Source organism: Cyanistes caeruleus, chromosome 23 (assembly GCF_971803275.1).
Source record: "Cyanistes caeruleus chromosome 23, bCyaCae1.hap1.1, whole genome shotgun sequence".
Taxonomy (NCBI): domain Eukaryota; kingdom Metazoa; phylum Chordata; class Aves; order Passeriformes; family Paridae; genus Cyanistes; species Cyanistes caeruleus.
In genome coordinates this window covers 5,416,909-5,437,500 of record NC_141723.1, presented here as the reverse complement: position 1 = coordinate 5,437,500, position 20,592 = coordinate 5,416,909, and the positions used below count along the sequence as shown (strand labels likewise).

Below are 20,592 nucleotides of genomic sequence, written 5' to 3'. Positions count from 1 at the left end.
CTCTGGCTGCTCCACCTTTCTTCACACTTGGGTTCCTGTTCTGGAGCGCTGCTTGGGAGCTGATGACTTGGCAATAATTAGGAGTTATGGATGTTTTCCAGAGGGATCCAGCAGGTGTTTGTTCCTGGGAATAAACACAGGTGCAGCGCTGTCCCTCAGTGTCCTGCAGCTCCATGGATTCTGCCGGGGAGGTGAATGCCTGGGGGAGTGTTAAACATGACACATGACACATGAAACCGGCTGCAAACAGCTTTTCACACCGGGGTTGGATCTTCTCTGTGTCCCACCCGGCTCCCGTGGTGTCCCACAGTGGCGTTGGTGTAACCTTGTCCAGCCTGGAGCGAGTACAGAGGAATTCTGTGTTGAAACGAGCTGGTTGGAAAGGCTCTGGGTGAGCAGCAGGGTGGGGAGCTGCTCCCTGAAATTATCCAGCCTCAGAACAGCCTGTCCAGGTGCTGCCCAGCCCTGTTCTCTCCCTTGCACAAAGACCAGGCTGTTTGGACCTTTCCTGTTTTTCATCCTCCCCTCGGCGCTGCCCGGGGAGGCTCCAACACTTTGAGTCAGCAAGAAGCAGCTCCAGGGCCTCTGGATGTGGGGTTGGTGGTGGATTCACACTGCCAGCTCGGGTTTGAGACCTGCCCCGTGGTCAAGGCATGGCAGAGTTGTGGTTTCACCTCGGTTTTGGGCGCAGGTGGCGTTTCCACATCCCTGGATGCAGCAGGTGCAGCCCTTCCCTGCCTCACAGAGAGTCCCAGAGGCTCAGGAGTGCAATTCCCAGGCTCTGGGGCTCCTTCCCTTCACAGCTTCCTGGGAATCTGCTCTTGGGACAGGAGCTTTCCAGCAGCTCTGTGCAGTTCTGGCTGAATCACACCATAACCGAGCCCAAACCCTATTATTAGACTCTGGAAACTGCTGCCTTAGAGACAGGTTTGCTTATAAATACCCATGATTTTCTCTCTGGCTCTCCAAAGCTGGCAAGGAGAAAGGATTTCTGCTTGGCCAGAACCTGCCTGTCCTGCTGTTGGAGCTTCTCCCCACCTGAGCTCGTCCTTCCAGCCCCCCAGATCCCAAAGTGGGGGTGAGACACCCACCCCAGTGTCAGCAGGGTGGCAAATCCCAGCTGTTCTTGTGATCCTCCAGCTCTCCTCTCCCTGCCCAGCCTCCTCTGCAGGCTCTGCTCGGTGGTGGCTGCGCTTTTTAGCCCCTTCCTTTTCAGCCTGGCAGGGACTCTGCCGGGTTTAACCCCACTCGTGGCTGGGAAGAGCTCCAGCTCTTCCTCGGGCTCCCGGGAGAGGGCACCGTGCTCCGGAGAGCCGGGAAGAGCCGGGGATCGAGGGGTGAAAGTCCCGGGAATCGGGGCTTTGGCTGCGGGTGGAACTTGGGGTTTTGGGATGGAAGCTGCAGGCTCCTCTGTGCTGCCCTGACGGAGGAGATGCTGACCTTGGTCCCTCTTGCTGCCACAATGACCTGTCCCTGCTGCTGTGACAGCTCTGGGGGGTCAGTCTGAGGTGTTCCAGGGGGTTTTGCAGCATCCCCTCCATGGCTGGAGAGGGGGAGCCTCCCTCCCTTTATGTCCCTGGGGGAGTCTCCAGCCCGCGATGGACAATCCCTGCCTAATTGGGATTATTGTGGAGCTCATCTTCTCCAGAGAGCTGACACTTATTGACAGACAATCCATTCTGTACAGAAAACCCGTGATTAACTGCTTCCTCTCGTTTGGGCTCCAGAATTTGCTAAGAAACATTTTCAACCCTTGGCAGTCCAGAAGAAAAAGTTGTGGGAGCTGCTGGGAAGTCCAGGGCTGTGCTTGTCCATCCCAGCAATGACAGGCCTGGAGAGGGGAATCATTGAGAGGGATTAGGTGCAATCCTCACTCACTTTTTTTGGACCCTTTTTTTGGTGAGAGAGGGAACAGTAATTTATGAGAGAAATGGGAGGTCTGACTTCTCCATTTTGTGAAAGTCAGGAGAACAAGGCAGAAGAAACCACAGGACCTTTTTATTTCCCTTTTTTACATCATAAAAAACTCGCTGGGATTTTGGCTGCAGTGTGATTATTCCACGGTTTTCAGGCAGGGAGGTATTTAAAATGTTTAAACAAAAGGGAAAGAGGAGATTTCAGGGAGCTCACCAACAGTGTCGGAGCTGCCTCTGAAATGTCACCTGGGCTCTGACGTGCCTCTGGTGCATGAATGATTTACAGGAACAGCAGCTCGCAGCTGGGGCTGTCAGATGATCCAGAGCTGTGTTCCAGCCCCCAAAATCTGCTTTTCCCCTCAGCTGCCTGGCAGTCCCCACACAGAGCCCTTCACCACACCAGGACAAGGCTGGCCATGGGGAGTTTGGGCATTTTTTGCAGCTCTGTGTGACCAGGGAACGGCTGGAGCTGTGCCAGGGGAGGTTTAAGTTGGATATCGGGACAATGTTCTGCCCCCAGAGGGTGCTGGTCACAGGGAATGGTCACATTCCCGAGGCTCCAGAGCTCCAGGAGCATTTGGACAAGGCTTTCAGGGTGGGATTTTGGGGTGTCTGTGCAGGGCCAGGGGCTGCACTCCACAATCCCTTCCATCCAGGATATTCTGTGGATTATTTTCGCTGGTGAGTTCACAGATGCGTTTCTGTGGACTCTGCACCTCCCAGAGGGGTGATGAAAACTGTTGATGTGTTTCTGTGCTCTCTTCTTCACGCCCTAAATAGCTCTGGCCAGTTCTGCCCCAGCTGACTGAAGTGCTGATGGTGCTTGGGCAGCAAATTCTGCCAAGGGAAACTGGTGCAGGCAAAAGCTGAGTCCTGCAGCCTCTTGAGAGGAGTCCTTGATAAAAGAGGGCAGGGAGGGTCCAGCATCTCCCCGGGAGGAGCTGGGCTTGGTTTCCTGCTCTGCTGGAGCACTCCGTGTTCCTGGTGCACCGTTCTGGCTGTGGAGAACCCATTTCCCTGCCATGGGAATTCCCTGGATGTTCTCAGCAGCCCCTGGGGTTCTTCTGCCCGTGAACAGAGCCATTGTGCCGGTCAATCATCCAGTACCACCTTCCAGAAATATTTGCTGAGAGATTTCCTTGTGTTTTCTGTTCTTGCTGGCTTGGGAGGGCTCCTCCTCTGTGCCACCAAAAGGGAGGATGAGCTGGCTTTTCCCCCTTCACCAGTCAATATTTACTCTCCCAGGCAAGCTGTTAAAACGCTGCTGCTCTCCCGTTTTTGGTGTTTGCTCCTCCTGCCCCAGAGTCTCCCACACTGGCAGCTTTTGTTTGTGCAGCAGTGGCCCGTGGGGGTTCCTGGAGATGAGCAATCTCCTCCTCTGCGAGTCCCAGAACGTTCCAGCCCCGAGGAGGGCTGCAGTTTGGGAAGGGGAAGCCACGGGACCATTCCTTCCATCCCAAGGTGGAATCTTGAGAGGAAACCACAGGAGTGTTTATTCAATCCCAAATCTTCCACAAAAATCCAGGAGGGAAGGTAACAAGGATGGTCTCCAGCACTGTTTTTTAGCAGTCCTGATAAACAAACTTTGCCAGAGCCCTGTCCAGAAAGATTTTTGATATGAGCACCACTTGTGTGTAACTTGGAGCTTTATCACTGCAAGTCATTGGCCTCGTTATTTTCAATTAATTTCTATTAATTAAAACACTTCATTTCCCTATTACTGCAATTCCTATGATCCCCAGGAATTTTATTTTTTCTTTCCAGAGAGGAATGACATTTTCTGCCTCTCGGTGCAGCGTTGCCTTTCTGCTTCTCTACCAAGAGATCCTCACTGGCACAGATCTTCCCTGGCAAACTCTTTGCTTTGTTAAAGTTGTTTGGCTCCAGCAGGAAACTTTTCTCCTCCACTGGTAGGGGAAGGCAGCCTGGTCTTTAATTGCCTTCTGCAGCTTGGCCAAGTGAAATCCATCTCTGTGCCCTTGGAGCTGAAGCCAAAAAAAACCTCCCCAGTGGTCCCTTGTGCTGTGTAACTCCTCACTGAGCCTGATTCCAAGCCTGTGCTGGGATTTAAAACCTCTGGAGGAGGAAGATTTAAAGCTCTTGTGTGCAGGAGGGCTCCACAGTGGTTTGGAAGGGTGATTTGCATCACTTTATCTTCATTTAGTTCTGCCTCGGAAAGGGGAAATCAGTTTAAAAAAAAGGTGTTTTTTTTACCTTTTGGCACCAGCTGGATTCGTGTCTCCTGTTGGGAATGATTTGGTCAATTCATCAGTTTTGGTCTGGTTGGTTTGTGCTCTGCCCTCTGCACTTTTGGCTGTTTTGAGGGGTTTATTCAAAAATCCCAGTTCCGTAATTTCTCAGCCCTGGCTGGTGCAGGCACACAGGGTGGGGAGTGGGGAGAATAAATCCTGGGATCTGTGGAAAACCTTTTCAGTCACCATTTAAACCCTTGCAGGGGAGGGAGGGGAATAAAGCCCCAAAACCAGGATGTGGTTTTGCCTTTTCAGTGGGAATATTTCCCTAAACCTCTGAGGTTAAAGCCCGGATTGGGCTGGATTGGAATTAACAAAATATAAAAGGAATAACCTTTCTAACAGAAAGATGGGAAATTTGGGTTGGATGTTGGGGAGAAATCCTTCCCTGTGAGGGTGGTCCAAATTCCCTGAAGGCAAACTTTGGGCTGCTTCCATCCCTTTGGCCCATGGTCGTTTTCAAAGCTTAAGTGGAATTTTTCAGGTGCTTCCAGCTTGGCTTGGTGTGTGATTAATGAGCAATTAGGAGCAGATATAAATAATAGTGGATTTAAGCGTGTATAGACGCTATAATTAAAAGCTCTATTACAGTATTTATTAATATTTAATGATAGATGTCAAAGGTTGCTCTGTCATTCTGATCTTCCTGGGGAGGGAGCAGCTCCTCTGCAGTGTTTAGGGGATAAAACCCTGTGGGTCTTGATGTGGGATCTGAGCAGCTGCAGCTCTTACCTTGCTGGAAGAGCCTGGATTTCATGGTGCTTTCCTTCTCTAGGGACACTGCGTGTCTTCCCAAAAAGAAATGTCCCCAGGCAGGGCAGAATGGAGCTTGGACTAAAGCCTTGTCCTCACACTCTGGTGAGAAAAAATCCCATTTTTCCCAGTTGCATTTGCATAATATAATATATATATATAAAAATATAAAAAAATATAATATATAATACACATTACATAATATATATATTATATTCTATTATTATATATATTTATAATATAAATATATATTATATATAATTATACTAATACTATACTATGTACTATATACTATATACTATATACTATATACTATATACTATATACTATATACTATATACTATATTATATATTATGTATTATATATTATATATATATAATATATGTTATATGTTATATGTTATATATGATATATGATATATGATATATGATATATTACATATTACATATTACATATTATATATTACATATTATATATTATATATTATATATTATATATTATATATTATATAGTATATAGTATATAGTATATATTATATATTATATATTATATTTTATATTTTATATTTTATATTTTATATTTTATATATTATATATTATACATTATATATTATACATTATATATTATATACTATATATTATATATTATATATTATATATTATATATTATATATTATATATTATATATTATATATTATATATTATATATTATATATTATATATTATATATTATATATTATATATATTATATATATTTGCACATTTATATATATATAAAAAATTTTTAAAATATATTTAAAATATATATATTTTGTTTTGGTTATAAAACAAGGACTTCCACATCTTGTTTTAAGAAAAGAACATGAACAACAACACTTCACGGAGGATTTGTGCCTGCAGACTCGGCTGTGTCCAGAATCACCCCTGACACAGCAAATCCCTGCAGCAAAACCTTCGGCCTCTCCTGCCTCGTGACCCAGCCCAGGGGAGCAGAGCACCCCTGGCCCCAAACTCTGCTGGCCCCAAACCCTGGCTGCTGCAGCTGCCTCTGCCCTTAGGAAATGTTTTGGCCGTTTCTGTGTGGATACAGCCCAAAATAAACCCTGACATGCTGCCTTCACCCCAAAAACCCGCTGTGTGTCCTGTGACAGCCACCCTGCCCCGCATCCCAGGGGATTTGGGGAGGCCTTTGCACAGGGGCATTGCTTGGGAGGGAAACATATTGTGTTATTTTCTATTTTTCTATTTATTTTCTATTTTTCTATTTTCAGGGATTGTCCCCAAAACCTGCAGCAGGTGGTGATAAAAAAGAGCTTTTTATGCGACACCTTCTCTCTTCCCAGAGCTCTCCCTTGTGTTTGGGTCATGCCAGCCCCATCTCACCAAAATCTCACCTTGGGCATCCACCTGCAGGTGGATGCAGGCAGGGCTGAAGATTTGGATTGCTGGGTGAAGGTGTGTTCCTTTTGTAATTTTTTTATATATAATTTATTTTATTTATTTATTTTTATTATTTTTCAGAGGGGTGGGCTGCTCCTAATCACAGCTCCTTTGGGTTATTAGCCGAAATATCAGCTGTTCCCCTTTTTTTTTGTTCCATTTCTGAGTCTTTCTGAGCCTCTTCAGGAGGTCTGGGGGTCTGGAAAGGTTTTTTCTCCATCCCCCAGTGACCCAGCTGGGAACAATGCAGAGCTCCCAAAGCTGTGCCAGGAGCTGAGCTTGCCTTCCCCTCTGAGTCTCTCCAGGCTGACTTTTAGTCAGTTTACAATTAATTCTTTTGGAGAAAAATACAATTAAAGCTGCCATTGTGGCTTCTAAGAACTGTTGATAGAAAATCAGCCCTTTTACAGGCTGGTATTCTGGGACAAATCCCCCAGGGAAAGGCAAAAATGCAGCTGTGTTTGTCAGGGTTCAAAATACGGGTTCAAAATAACCCAGAAATGGTTTTGCTTCCACTTTGCCTCCAGTTGTGACTCAGGGATGAGCTGATTCTGAATCCTTGTTTTCCTGCTGGTGCTGTGTGTTTATCTCAATTAAATCCTGACATCAGTGCAGGTCAGGATGGAATTATTGGGGCTCCTTGGAGCTTGGGGAGCAGAGGGATGTTCCTGACGGGGATTTCAGAAAGCCTTCCCCCAAAATCCCTGTTGTTTGAACTGTTGAAGTGAATGGCACTCCAAATGTTTGCTTTTCAAGTCCATCTTGCCCTGTGGAATATCAAATGCACCAGTTGTTGCCATTATTGTCAATATTTAGGATAAATCTGGTCAAAGAACTGAGGAGCAGCTGATCTTCATAAAGCTCTGGCCTCTCTTCAAAAATGTGATTATTTCAAATAAACATTAAGAAAAGGTGAAATCTTTAGAGCCAGAGGTTAAGGGTTAAACTGGGAATGGTTGAAGGGCTGAAGTCCCAGAAGGAGGTCAGGGTTTTGCTTATTTTTAACAGCTTGGCACGGTTGGGATCCGTGTCTGTCAGCCAAGGGTGATTTGGGGCTGGAAATGGGAAATTGTGGTGGCTGTGGTGTGGGGCAGTGAGGGGGGGAGAGGTCTGGGGCCCTTTTTGTGGGGTTGAGAGCAGGACATGCCTCTCTCAGGGCTGCTGGGCGCTCTGGTTTGTACCTCAGGCTTTAGGCAATTCCTGCTGGACCACAGCTGCTGGATTTGGGGGGTTTTGTGGGCATTTTTGGTTTGGTTTTGTTGGTTTTGGTGGATCCCTCAGCAGGGGAAATTTGGCAGCAGTTTCCTTTTCCACTGGCACCTGTGAGAGCTCCGTGCTTCGGAGGAAGGGTTAAAGCTCTTGAGAACCTTTCTGAGCTGAATTACCTGGAACTTGTGAGGAGCAGGATGGCCCAGACAGATGTGTTGGCATGGCAACAGCTCCAAGGAAACGCTGCTGCCAAAGGGGAGCCTCAGCCCTGCCCTGCCCGTGCCCCAGCTCCTGCTGGCAGGCCCTGATTAGTGGGAATTATTAATTATCCCTCCAGTGACGCCAGCAGGGCCAACGAGGCTCGGCTGCTAATTTGCTGCGTTAATGATGATGTTCTCCCGCTCTGGCTCGAGGGGAAGGGGGAGTTAAAGGCACTTTTTCTGCAGGTTTGTTCCCCTCTTCACCCCACCCAGGGCTGGGAGCCCGGGGAAAGGGAATTCCTGAGCTCTGCCATGGGTTCAGGGCTCTGAGGGCAGCCCAGTTTGATGGGGAAGTTGGGAATTGGTGCTTGGGGGATGCTGGGCTCTCGTTTTCCAGCTTCAGGAATTTTTCTGAGCAGAGGGCTGGGCCTTTATGGCTATTTGGGGTTCCTCACCTGCTGTTTTCTGGGTGTTCTGGTTTGCTGAAGGAGAGGACTCGGCTCCTGCAGGGTTCTTTGCCATGAAGAGGAGCTCTTTGGTGAAGTTTAAACTCCCAATTCCCCAGACCAGGAGCTTCTCCAAGTGACCAAGTTGCAAACTTGGAATTTTGAGCAGAGCAGCCTGACCTGGAATGGGGGCAGGAACAGGAAAATGTCACTTTTGCTCCCTTCTGAGAGGTTTTTCTCTGTAATCCATGTATGACAGCACCTGAGCTGAGCAATGGTGCTTTCAAAGAGACAGAGAAGCTCAGGGTGTTTATTTTTGGATAAATACCTATTTTATACCATTTTGGTGGGAGCTGGTGGTCCTGGAGAAGGCTGCCGTGCTCTGATGAAGTGTTTTCCATGGAAACAGCCACCTGTCCCTCCCAGGCTCCGAGCACAGGGGGAGGCAGACCCAGGTGATTCAGCCCCTGCTGTCATTTCCCCTCTTGGCGTCGGCTCTGCTCTCCAGCAGGGAGTTCTGGACTCCCAAAATGTGCCTGGGCTTGGCAGGGCACTCTCAGCTTGGTAAATGTCCATTTGGGGGTATTTTGGGAACAAACCTCCCATTAGCTCCCTGTGTGTGAGTGGTTTTGCTGCTGCTCTGCAAACCAACCCCGCACGGATCCTTATCAAAACCCCGCCGCCTTTATTTGCTGATAAGCCACCCCAGCAGGGGCTGCCACATAAAATCACATTGTGGCATTTCCCTGGCAGGAAATCACCGCTTTTAGGGATCTTTTTGAGCAGAGAGATCTCTCCTGAAAGCCCCATATTGAAGCTCAGGGAACGCTGAGTGACAGCTCTGGGGAAAATGGAGCCTTCCAGGGAGGGATGGTGGAATGGAAACCCTGGGAAAATGGGCAGGTAGAACTTTTAAAATGAGATAAAAGGGGGATAAAACCTGCTGTAGCCTTGTCCTTGTATTGCTGAGCGTGTGGGCTGTGTGCCCATGAGCTCCTTTTGGGATTCCCTGTGGTGGGATGGTTCCTTAGGGCATCCCTGCTGCTGTCTCCGTGGTTATCCTGGTGTCAGGGGGGATGTGTGAGGTTTGGATGTGCCTTTTGGGGCTGTCAGGGCTCAGTTTCTCAGTCTTCACCCCCCACCCACGGTTTATTTCACCCCCAGGGTTAACTGCTTGTCCTCTGTTAGATTTGTGGGGTTCTACCAGCAGGCACAGATTTCCTGTGGTTATTAAATTATTGGCACTGGGTGGAATTCTCTGCTGCTGGAGCTGCAGGTATGATTTTTCATCAGGGGCCATTTCTTGTAAATTAGAGGATGTTCCTGCCCTTGGTTTCAGTTTCTACTCAACCTTGTGGTTTTACACTCAGATTAACCTCGCATTTCTTTGTTTGCCTGAGTGTCTGGGCTTTTCCACAATTTACTTTTTGTTCTACTAATTTTTAGCCACTGAAAATCAGGATAACCTGTCCAGAATCAGATGAATATCAGGTTTAGTCCACACAGAGCCTGTTCCTTTAGCCTTGCAAACCTCAGCCAGTGGCACTGAGTTATTCTCTGTACCTCGAGGTGCAAGCAATGGAATCCTCAAAGCACCAGGGGCAGAATTTCCCATATTTCTCCATTCATTTCCCTGATCCTTATCCCTTTGAGGGTTCGCCTCAAATTCACAGCTGATGCCCTGTGGGAGTCACCCAAGAAGAAGTTTCTTTTCATCCCATTTCAAAGGAGCTCCCTGCCATCTGACCTCCCCTCCAATGCAATATTCCCACTGGAAAATCACCTGAATCAGCAAAACCCTCTGGTGGCTGAGCTTGCAATTCTTTCCCCACAGTGACCTGCTTGGCCACGTTCCCACCAGGGTCAGGGCTGCAGAGTTTATGCCTCGTTTTCCAGCCTTGCACTTTGCCCAGCAGTGGAGGGAGAAAGGGAGGAGAATTAATTCCTGCTCTTATTTTATACTCACTCTGACATATCCCTCAATTTCAGGATTGTCCAAGCCAGCTCAGCAGCAGGGCTGTGTACACTGAATTCAGGCACAATTTTAGGGTTCCTTTTGGCTCTCCCAGCCCAGCTCAGCAGCAGGGCTGTGTACACTGAATTCAGACACAATTTTAGGGTTCCTTTTGGCTCTCCCAGCCCAGCTCAGCAGCAGGGCTGTGTACACTGAATTCAGACACAATTTTAGGGTTCTTTTTGGCTCTCCCAGCCCTGCTCAGCAGCAGGGCTGTGTACACTGAATTCAGACACAATTTTAGGGTTCTTTTTGGCTCTCCCAGCCCTGCAGGGCTCTGTGCACGAGCTCAGCCCGGGTTCCAGAGCTGCTGCTGGGTTTTGTCCCCGCGCTGTCCCCGCAGTGTGACCTGTGCTGCTGGCACTGGCTGATCCCTGTGCCAGGGACTGCCACCAGCCCTGCCACAGCTGTGCTGGCCCTGAGCCCGCGGGGAAATGCTGGGAAATGCAGGATTTACAGGCTCTGAGCCGGGCCAGGGGGAGGGAGGCTTTCTCCTGTCTCCACTGGGATAAGGATGGCTTAGCCTGAGCCTTTGGGGCAGCAGGGATGGAGGAGTGTCCTGCAGACAGCTTGGGAGGTCAGCTGAGGTCTCCTGAACGTGTCACCTTCTCTGCCTCGCTGTGCCTGCCAGCAGGGATGGACTGGGAGCGTGTGAGGGCGACTGGGGCCATTTCCCTGCGCCATGTCCTGTTTGTGGGGACAGGACAGTGACAGTGTGGGTCACAAGAACCCCTTGGGGCAGCTGTTTGGGGCTGAGTCAACACCTAATAGCAGTTCTGGGGTGGGGGAAGAGGTGAATCCACTGGCTCTCCACTAACTTTTGCATTTTACCTCAAAACATCAGATCCTGGCATCAGCAGGAACCACGAGGGTCACAGGAATGTCACCAGTGGTGTTAAAACAAGAGCTGCTGAGGATTTTTCTGCTGGTTTTTGATCTCATTTTAATTAATTTTGAATGAGCCTTCTGTTGATGAAAGTGCAAAGTGCTGTGCCACTCCTGTGGTGCCAAGTCTTTCCAAATTCTTATTTGGCAAAATAAAGTCAGTGGTACCAACAACCCCAAGTGTGCCAGAACCATGGGAAGCAAACCTCAGTCTAGAAAATCCAGTGATTGCAGCAGACATGAACTGTTCTGGTGCCTCAGAGAGAAAATAACCTGACCCTAATGAAGACAAGAGTGGCAGGTGCTGCTTTAGCTCACTAGAAATTTAAAAAATGAAATGCACATATTCTTTATTTTGTATTAATACACTGTAACTGCTTTACAGAGTCCAGCAGATCAGTTGCATGTAAATACTACAGATGAACTTGCCAAACTGGAGCTCACAAAACTAGTGCATTTATCCCAAAGCAGAGACTAAACCCTCTAAATCCTTAAAAAAATACATTAAAGAACATACCACACACACACATATTGCACTTTTCTCCGTATGAAATTTGTACCCCATGTACATCACACCAAAGTCTCTTCAAAGGAGGCTGTAGTACAAGATAATAAAGCTAATAATTACTCTAACAGTAGTGTACACAGTTCTCTAATGTTAGAACAGAACAGATTGGAACAAAAAAAAGCCACTTCAAAGGAGTAGGAAGTGGTGCCCAATGGATCCTCTCTGTATGAGAAGGCTTCAGAAGCCTTTTAGTCCTAATTGGCTTAAAGGAAATTACATGAAATGTTAAATATGCTTTTGGCTGAGGGGAAAGAGTCAGTCTAAACTACATTAAAAAATCCTGCAGCTTCCCCCTGCCCAGCACTGCAAAGCTCAGAGGAGCTCAGAGCGGTTGGCACATCCTGAAAAATGCACTGCAGAACTCCAGAACGGAATTATTTTTATCTTTTGAGTCCTGCAACGTGCAGGATCCTGGAGCTGGATGGGGAAGGAAGTGGTTATTGTTCTGGCAGTCCCCTGGAGCAGCACTGGGGCTGTCCTGGAAGCAGCTCTCACTGCCCAGCTCCGCGAGTGCCTGGACAGACTGCACATTCCAGAGCGTGTGGGTGATGCTGCAGGGTGGGGAAGGAGGAGTGAAAGGACAGGACTCTGTTTCCTCTTTCTTCCTGCCCTGCTCTGCTGCAGTTTTTGTCAGGCTGTTTCCCTTCAGGTGTCACTGGGTTTGTGCTCCACTGTGTCAGACATTTGAAGGGAAACCACACAACAAAAGCCTTTTCTCTCAGAGCTTTCTGGCCATCCTTCTCTCGTGATCCCTGTTCCTTAAACTCCTTTTTGCTGCTGCCTTGAGAATCCCTGATAGCAGAGGTAGAAGCTGAGCACTTTTGGGCTGGGCCAGTGCCAGAGCAGGCTCCAGAGACCAGGAGTTGTCTCTACCTGAGCACACAGGGACCAGCTGCCTTCTGTCACCTGTTCAACCCCCCTGCCCTTCACACACAGCGGCTGAACTCCTCCTGTTCCACGTTTTAATGTGCTCTTATTGCTGTACACGCTGATCATCCACCTCCCTCCAGCCTCGGGACTTGCAGTACCAAAGCCCAAACCTTCCAGCAAACTCTGCTGTGATCAGCACAGCTCCTCTGGCTCTTTGTGCTTTGATGAAGCTGCAATTGTGCTTAAAGTTTGCTCAGGGAAAGGCTGGCCTGGCCCACGACACTCGAGGCTCAGAGACAAACCCCAAACTGGAGCTCTCATCCTCCTGCAGCTCCCTGAGCCGTCCCCCTCCTATGACTCGGATTTCACGTCTGCAAAGCTCTGGAGACGCAGCTCCAGCTGGAGCCGGAGCAATCCCTTGAAATGGTCGAGACATCAACAGTTTGATGCTGAAATATTGCTGTGATACTTTCAGTGTCCTATATACACGAGCCATTCAAACACTAAGAAAGTTAAACATGTCCCACATGGTGGGACGTGTGCTCTGAAGGGACTTTGGCCACAGCAGGGATATAAATGGGGTATTGTCTACTTTCTTCAGAAAAAAGCATATAGGCTGATAAAGAACTGAAAAAGGCACAGCACTATCACTTCACGGGGGTGTTTTTTTTTACTTTTTATAAGCTCATTGTTTTGTTTTGTTTTTTTTTAATCCTTAAAAGTTCTAAAACCCTAAATAACTGTCCAAATATACAAAGCTCAAGAAACCACCAGCAACACATACTGCAAATTCAAAACAGAGTTTTGTTTGCTTGTTGTTTTTTTTTTTTTAAAAATGCAACCCAGGGACAGGTGGATCCTTTTCAGTGAGAACTTCTCCAGGACAGAGCCCTCCTGGCAAAAGGGGGTGATTTTAAAAGCCACATAGGTGGATTTTTTTATTTATCAATGTAAGTTCCTGCAGCTCTTGCTGTCTCTCTCGTGGCTCTCTTACCTTCTGGCTCTGTTGGCTCACCCTTGATCCCCACCCAGAGGTCTCTCCACACAGTCCCAGGTTTCTTTTGACAAAGTCAAGCTGTCCCTTGCTCCAGATTCCTTCAGCAGCCAGTCAAGAGCTCCTTGGCAGGCTTGGGAAATCCCGTTCAGGTGCCAGCAGGAGGAAGTGGAGGCTGCCTGAGACGCTCAGGGCTGGCCACGGAGTAGTTCCAGACCAGGAGCTCAACCAAAGTGCAACTTCCCATGAATTCCACCTCGTGCTCCTGTTCTCCAGAGGATTTCAGTTGCCATCAGCGCAGACACAAATCCACCCTGAATTTCCATGGAAACTATTGCTTTTATTGCCAAGAAGTATGATAAGTGTGCACTCTCCTCTCTCCAAGTGCGTGTTGGATGAATGCTGACAAACTCCCCAGATTTTTTTAGAAGGGGCTATTTCCTTCCTCTGAAATTCACCTTTTTTGCCTCCTTCTACGCAGACTTTGTGGGATGAAGCTGCACTCCCTGTTCCCCAGCCCCTGCCACTGGGGCCAAACACCTCCTGCTTTATTTTAATTGTTTTCCTTCCAGCCAGGTGGATTTTTAATTCCCCTGTCGATTCAAGAGTCGAAAAACTACCATGAATTCCGGGGTTTGGGGAGGGGGGAATTAGGAACAGAAAAAAAAAAAAAAAAAAAAAAAAAAATAAACCAACCAAAAATTCACATGCTTCTCCATTTGTCCTTCCAGCCTGCCCTGGGTGCTAATTGACCAGGACGTAGCCGCCGTGCTGGGGATCCACTGCCTCCATCATCTCACAGTCGAAGAGTCCGGGCAGTTCTGGCAGGGGCAGGGACTCGTAGCCGGGCTGTGCCTCGGCAGAGCCGCTCTCAGAGCTCGTGGGGAGGCGGCACTGCTCGGCAGAGGGGACCCCAGGCACGTCACAAGTCTGGAAGGGGAACTGCAGGGGCTGTGCTGGCTGTCCCTGCCCCGGTGGGGACAGCCGGGACGGGCTGGGGGGCAGCGGCTCCAGCTGCACCTTGGGGAACTGCCTGAGGAAGGGCTCGAAGCGCAGCTGCCCCGAGGAGGGCTCCAGCACGGGGCTCAGGGGCTGCTGCAGGCTGAACTGGGCTGGCTGCTGCTGCTGCTGCTGCTCCTGCTGCTGCTGCTGCTGCTGGGGCTGGGGCTGGGGCTGCAGCTCTTCCGGGCAGGGCAGGGGCAGCGGGCTGGCGCGGGGGTACGAGCTCTCGGCTATCTGCATCTGGTTAAAGTAGGCCTGCAGCTGGGACTGCTTCTGCAGGAACAGCCTCTTCTGGTGCAGCCTGCAGCCAGGACAGAAAAACAGTTATTTTTGGCCATTTGGACCGCTCACACAGGAAAATCCCCGGGCAATCCTGCTCCTTAACTTGTGCGGCACATCAAAGTTATCACCTTTCAATGTTATCACACATCTCCTTTGGTAACTTTAGCGACTTTCTCAGCTAAGCCCGTGCATTGTTTAATTCAGTTTGTTAAGAATGAGACCCATTGTGTTTTGTATTTTAAAGCCTGCTGCTCACTGCTCTGGGGAATTTGGGAGCTGAAGATCAGGCAGAGAAATTTGTAAACACATGGCAGGACTTGTTCTTGCTTTTCAAAGTTTTGAAGTGAAGCTATTCCTTTTTTCAGATAATTTCTAAATGGACAAAGAGAGTTTCAGTTCTTTAATTACCCCTCAGAATAATTCTTCTGAGAATAATAATTTGGGGGATTCTCACCTGTGCTCCTGGAGCTGCTGTTCCAGACTCCGGGGCAGCTCTTTGCAGTAGAGCTGGCAAGTGTTCTGAGCTTTGGAGAGCAGAGTGGGCTTCTGCAAGGGAAGCAGAGCTGGTTTAAATGTTATTTGATTTAATGACTTAGTCCAGAAAGCAAGAGGAAATTTTTCTACCCCTGTAACTGCCCAGCTGTCCACAGAGCCACTCCCTGAAGCCACAATGCTGCCCATTGGCTTCTAACCCTTAGACAATATTTTTGCAGGAGAGATTGTGCCATAAAAATCCACGGAAAGCTTTCTTCCCAAGCGGATGAAGCTGCAAGCTGGAAAACTGGAGAAACCCCAGTTTTCTATAAACTAAAAGTGTAGGAAAATGGGTTTGAAATAAAGGGTGTGTGGAAGAGGAAGGCCCAGGGGGTGAAGTGGCTCCTCAGGTGCTGATGCAGAACCTTTATGGGATGTTCCAGCAATTAAACACCGCCAGGGAAAAAGCAAGAATGCACTTTCTGCATAATTCGGGTCAGTGCCTGACACCAGAAAAACACGGTGCAACTCCCAGCTGAGCTGCTCTGTGCTCATTTATCCCCTGAGAGCTTCTGCTGGGCAGCAGAGCTGCTGTGCTGAGCCTGGGCAGGGCAGGGCAGGGCTACCTGGAGCCGGTGTTTCAGGTACTGCGTCTCCAAGCTCTGCCGTCGGGATAACAGCGGGGGGTGTGCACTGCTGGGAAAAGCAGCTGGAGCCTCCTGCTGCTGCTGCTGCTGCTGCTGGGAGCCTTCCTCCTGCAGAGGGAAGAGGAAGAAGCTGCATGCCCAGAGAAGGCTCTCTTAACCCTTTCTTTAAGGATTTTCCCTGCCAGAGGTTCCACGGTTGCCGCGTTCCCGTTCCGCTCTGAACAACTCACTGGGAGCTCTTTAATATCTCACTCTGAAAATCGGGCTGGGAGCACTGCTTGCAATTATACCTCCACCAAGAAAAGGTGTTACTGGCCTTTGCTAAATCCAAAACATCCTTCAGATTGAAAGCAATGGCAGCTGGGTTTGGGAAGCTGACAGAGCCACTCACTGACAGCAAATTCTCCAGTCTGGGGGAGGCAGAAGGAGAATAGGGTATTTAATCTATCAATTAGCTCTTCCCAGGTCTGCACACCACCTCATCCTCTCCTGATTTGTCCCAAAGCTTTAAGATGGAGCTCGATTTCTGCTTTTAGTACCTGTGCAGGGCTGTTAATGAGATCCTGCAGCTGGCTGGCAGCTGATGTCAGAGAAGGCTCTTCCTCTGATCCCATTTGTTCATACAGCAGCTGGACTTTGTTCAGCTCCAGGATTCCTTTGGCTCGTGCCAGGTTCTGGAGGTGCTGTCTAAATGCTACAATTCCTGGAGAGGAGACAAACAGAAAAAAAACCCCCAAAAAACCCTTTGTCAGAACAATTTGATTTTCTGCACAGGAGATTTTGATTTTAGCACAGGAGATAAGCTGATAACCGAGCCACAGCCGAGCGTGGAGGGCACTCCCTGCTGAGCCTGGCTGTCATGACTGCCAGAGCAGATTCAAACACAGAATTGTCACTGAACACACACTCAACACACTGCTGCAGAGGAGTTACCTTGGGTGAGGGAGGTGTCGGAGGCCCTGCGGCCCTCGCGGAAGCTGACGGGGGAGCGGTTGTGAGCCTCTCGTTTTTGGGAGCTCAGGGCCTGCATGGCTGGGTTGGCAGGTCTGAGCCCCAGGAAAGGGGAAGCCACCCGTGGGGCCTGCTGGCTGCTCAGCACCATCTCCTTCAAGGAAGGGGTCTCTCCCAGGAATTTGAGATCCCTCTGGATGGAGCCCATGTCGTACTCGGAGTCGATGCTGCTCAGGGAGGAGTTCTCATCCAAGGAATAGACTTTCCCTGGGACAAAAAAAACCAACCAAAAACCAGGATAAAAGTGGGAATCAGTGCCACTGACTCCAGCCACTCCTGCCAACAGTGGCTATCTTAGAGTGAACAGTCAAAAAAAACCCCCAGTTCTGACAAAGGAATTGTCAAGTAAAACCAGCAGTGCAATAATGAGGATTTGCTACTGCTTTTTGCAGTCAGACACTCTGCAGATGTTCACTGGCCTGTCTGGAAAGTGTTTAGTTTTTTTTTTTTTTTGCCCACAGATAATCTTGTGGCAGAACAATCCAGTTTTGTACAGACTTGTACAGCCTTGGTCACCTCACTGGTGTTGGGATTCCAGGGGGTTTTATTTCCCCACCATTCTCTGCCAGATCCTCTTTGGGGGATGAATGATTTGGGGACATTCAGTTGAAAAAGCAGCCAGTTTTGCCAGATTTCCCAGTCTTGTTGGGGTTGTACATGGGTTTAATCACCTCTAAATTTGCTGCTCTGATTTTATACTGTTCTCAACAGCAGATTTTGGGGCATTTTGTGGTATTGGGGTATTTTATGGCTTGTTCCCTTTGTCCTTTCTAGCAAATACAAACTGTCTGGCACTCATCACTCACAAAACCTCACGTTTTCCATCACCAGCTGGTCAGACTGAGGGAGAGAACGAGCTTTGAGCTGAGCTGTGTACCTGAGCCTGGCACCATCACCAGCTGGTTGGTGACCTCAGCCAGGGTGTGCCGCCGCTTCCCGCCCCGAGCTGCCCGCAGGGCGGCGAAAGCCTGCGCTGGGTCCTCCTCTGTCTCCCCTTCTGCCTCTATTCCTTCGTCAATCGAGGTTTCCATCATGCTGGAGGGCAGGGATTGGCATCCTTTCCTCATCCCCACGGGAGGCACGGGGTCCAGCAGGCAGCCGTTCACCTGGGCCACAGCGACAGGGAACAGCTTTGGTTGGTGCCCAAGGAATCGCCCCCAAAAAGCAGGAAATCCCTGGCCTGAAGGCAGTCATTTTAACTCTGCTGAGTTAAGTAAGGCTTGTCATGGACAATTCTTAATTTCCTGTTTACATCCCCTTAACACTCAATTCCCTAAAATTAAATATTCTCATTCCCACAGTTCTGTGCTCTCCAGGGCCGGGTTTATTTTTTTTTGTTTGTTTTTCTTTTTGTTTTTTCTTTTATGGGGGGAGGGTCTGAGTTATTAAAAACTTTGCCAGCTTAGTCACAACTATAAAATATTTATGGAATGTGCAATACTGCTGTTCCCCCCTTTCCTATACCTACTGTGCTCATTTATCACACTCAGATAAACACCAGGGAAGAAAAAACCCAGCCTTGTATTTCATCCTTGCAGGGCTGTGCTCAGGAATAACTCCATAAATGCACCTTTTTCCAGCACGAGTCCACTTGATTAATGTTGTTCCCCTGCAAACACAGGCTGCCTGGAGAAGCTGTGGAATCTCCCTCCTTGGATTTTACCCAGCCTGATAAAGCCCTGAGCAGCCTCCCACAGCTCTGGATCCTTTAGAGGCACCTCCCCAACCTAAACTGCTCCTAGGATTTTAATTCTGGTTTTATTCTCCAAGCCAGTTTGCTTGGACTTTTTTCTAACTCTAAAGAATTATACTAATTCTTTGCTGTATGAAATTATTTGTGTTTAGGCAAAAATATTATTTATATATTTTCATTTTTACATCAACTTTTATTATCAACATTTCTATTATTTCTCTTATTTTTAATTTATAAATATTCCCGTGTCCTGCAGCTTTTGGAGGCTCTGTCCTGCTGCACAAACAGGATCACACTGGGTAAAACAGGGATGGAAAAAACACAATCCTTTACCACAAAACCTGGAGCTGCTGCAGCTGATTTTATGTAAAGCCATTTTTTTTGAGCCATTCCTGAATTCTCCTCCAAGTTCTTTGCTGTTTTGAAAAGGAGGAGTGTTTGGAAAAGAGGTTTCACTGCACGGACGGCAACCCTTAACAAATGGTCTCGAGGCAGAACTATATGGTAGGAAAATATCAAGAAACAGCTATAAATAGTTTAAACAGCAGGAAAATGAGGATTCCTGCACAGGAAAACCCTGGCTCTGCTGCCTCTGTTTCGACTGAGTGGATTTTACCTCTGAATTTAATTTCTTGCACACCTTCCTTCCCATCTGGGAGTTTTCCACTCAAAAGCCTGGCACTGATCTGGCAGAAAGGAAGAGCAGAACTGATCCCACATTGGCTCCCTGCAGTTTTTCCAGGGATCAGAGCCTGGAAAATCCTTTAGTGCTCTTGTCCTACAGAAGTTAAGGATATTCCCAAGCGAGCTCAGCCTCGACACCTCGCTGCTGTCACCAGCTGTTGACCTACCCTGACCAAAGAGCAGCTCTAAAGCAAAAGGGGGATGCAAAATAAAGCTCAAAATGTTAATTTTGAAGTGCCTTTGAACTGGTTTGTGCTTTCCAGCTGCCAGAGACCACACAAGGAGCCAGTGCTGAGAACCAGGGCCACACTCTCGGTGTTGGGAACAAACCAGGGAGCAATAAACCCTTCAAACTGGCAGGCAGGACATCAAATCCCAGCTGGCAGCAGGCAGGAGAAATACGCTGAAATTCGAGTTATAACGTGGTGCAACATGAGAGAAAACAACACAAGTTTTATGGGAGTCACATACTTCATAAATGTAATTATTTTAAGCTATTTCCCCTTCTAATTGCTGACTCCAGATCAGGCTGGAGCTCATTTGGACACTTCAGCTGCATCCACGACCCCTCTGTGTGAGGAGGAGGAGCCTTCACAGCTCTTAAAAATACATTTTAGAAGAACAAGGGAAAGAAACCCAATTCTTTGGGTGTTTTTTTTATCCCTTCCCAAGAGCAGTGTGGTGAGATTGGAATGTAAGCAAAGAAAAAGAGGCAGAGGATTGCTGAAAATAAAAGCTGTGGAGAGTCACAGGGAAAGGGAATGTGGAACACCTACAACTCTTGATGAGAAATAACATAATTAATAGAATGTAATATCATAATAGAATGTAATGTAATAGAATGTAATATAATATAATTAATATAATTAATGTAATTAATATATAATATGATATGATATGACATGATATGATATGACATGACATAATATAATATAATATAATATAATATAATATAATATAATATAATATAATATAATATAATATAATATAATATAATATAATATAATATAATATAATATAATAATATTTTATTAATATATAATATAATACATAACTATTATATTAATATACACTATAATACTATAAATAAGTATATAAACACTAAGTATATGTATAATATACTTATATAATATATATAACTATATACTATATATTTTTATAAATATGAATCTAGTTATAATTATTATATTAATATAATATATAAAATATAATATATAAAAATCAATATAATTTTATTTCTTTTATAAATATA

At 47.3% G+C, this 20,592-nt stretch overlaps 1 protein-coding gene across 1 annotated transcript in view; it reads right to left on the bottom strand.

The window, feature by feature from the left end:
• Positions 1 to 11,448: 11,448 nt before the first annotated feature.
• Positions 11,449 to 20,592, bottom strand: part of SIK2 (salt inducible kinase 2) — a 31,089-nt gene continuing 21,945 nt past the window's right edge. The window contains exons 10-15 of the mRNA XM_086861047.1: positions 17,841 to 18,069; positions 16,886 to 17,170; positions 16,492 to 16,655; positions 15,932 to 16,060; positions 15,286 to 15,377; positions 11,449 to 14,850 (exon numbers count right to left, since the gene is read on the bottom strand). Coding sequence (XP_086717173.1) covers positions 14,292 to 14,850; positions 15,286 to 15,377; positions 15,932 to 16,060; positions 16,492 to 16,655; positions 16,886 to 17,170; positions 17,841 to 18,069 — 1,458 coding nt within the window. The 3' untranslated portion in view covers positions 11,449 to 14,291. The remainder of the gene's footprint in view (positions 14,851 to 15,285; positions 15,378 to 15,931; positions 16,061 to 16,491; positions 16,656 to 16,885; positions 17,171 to 17,840; positions 18,070 to 20,592) is intronic.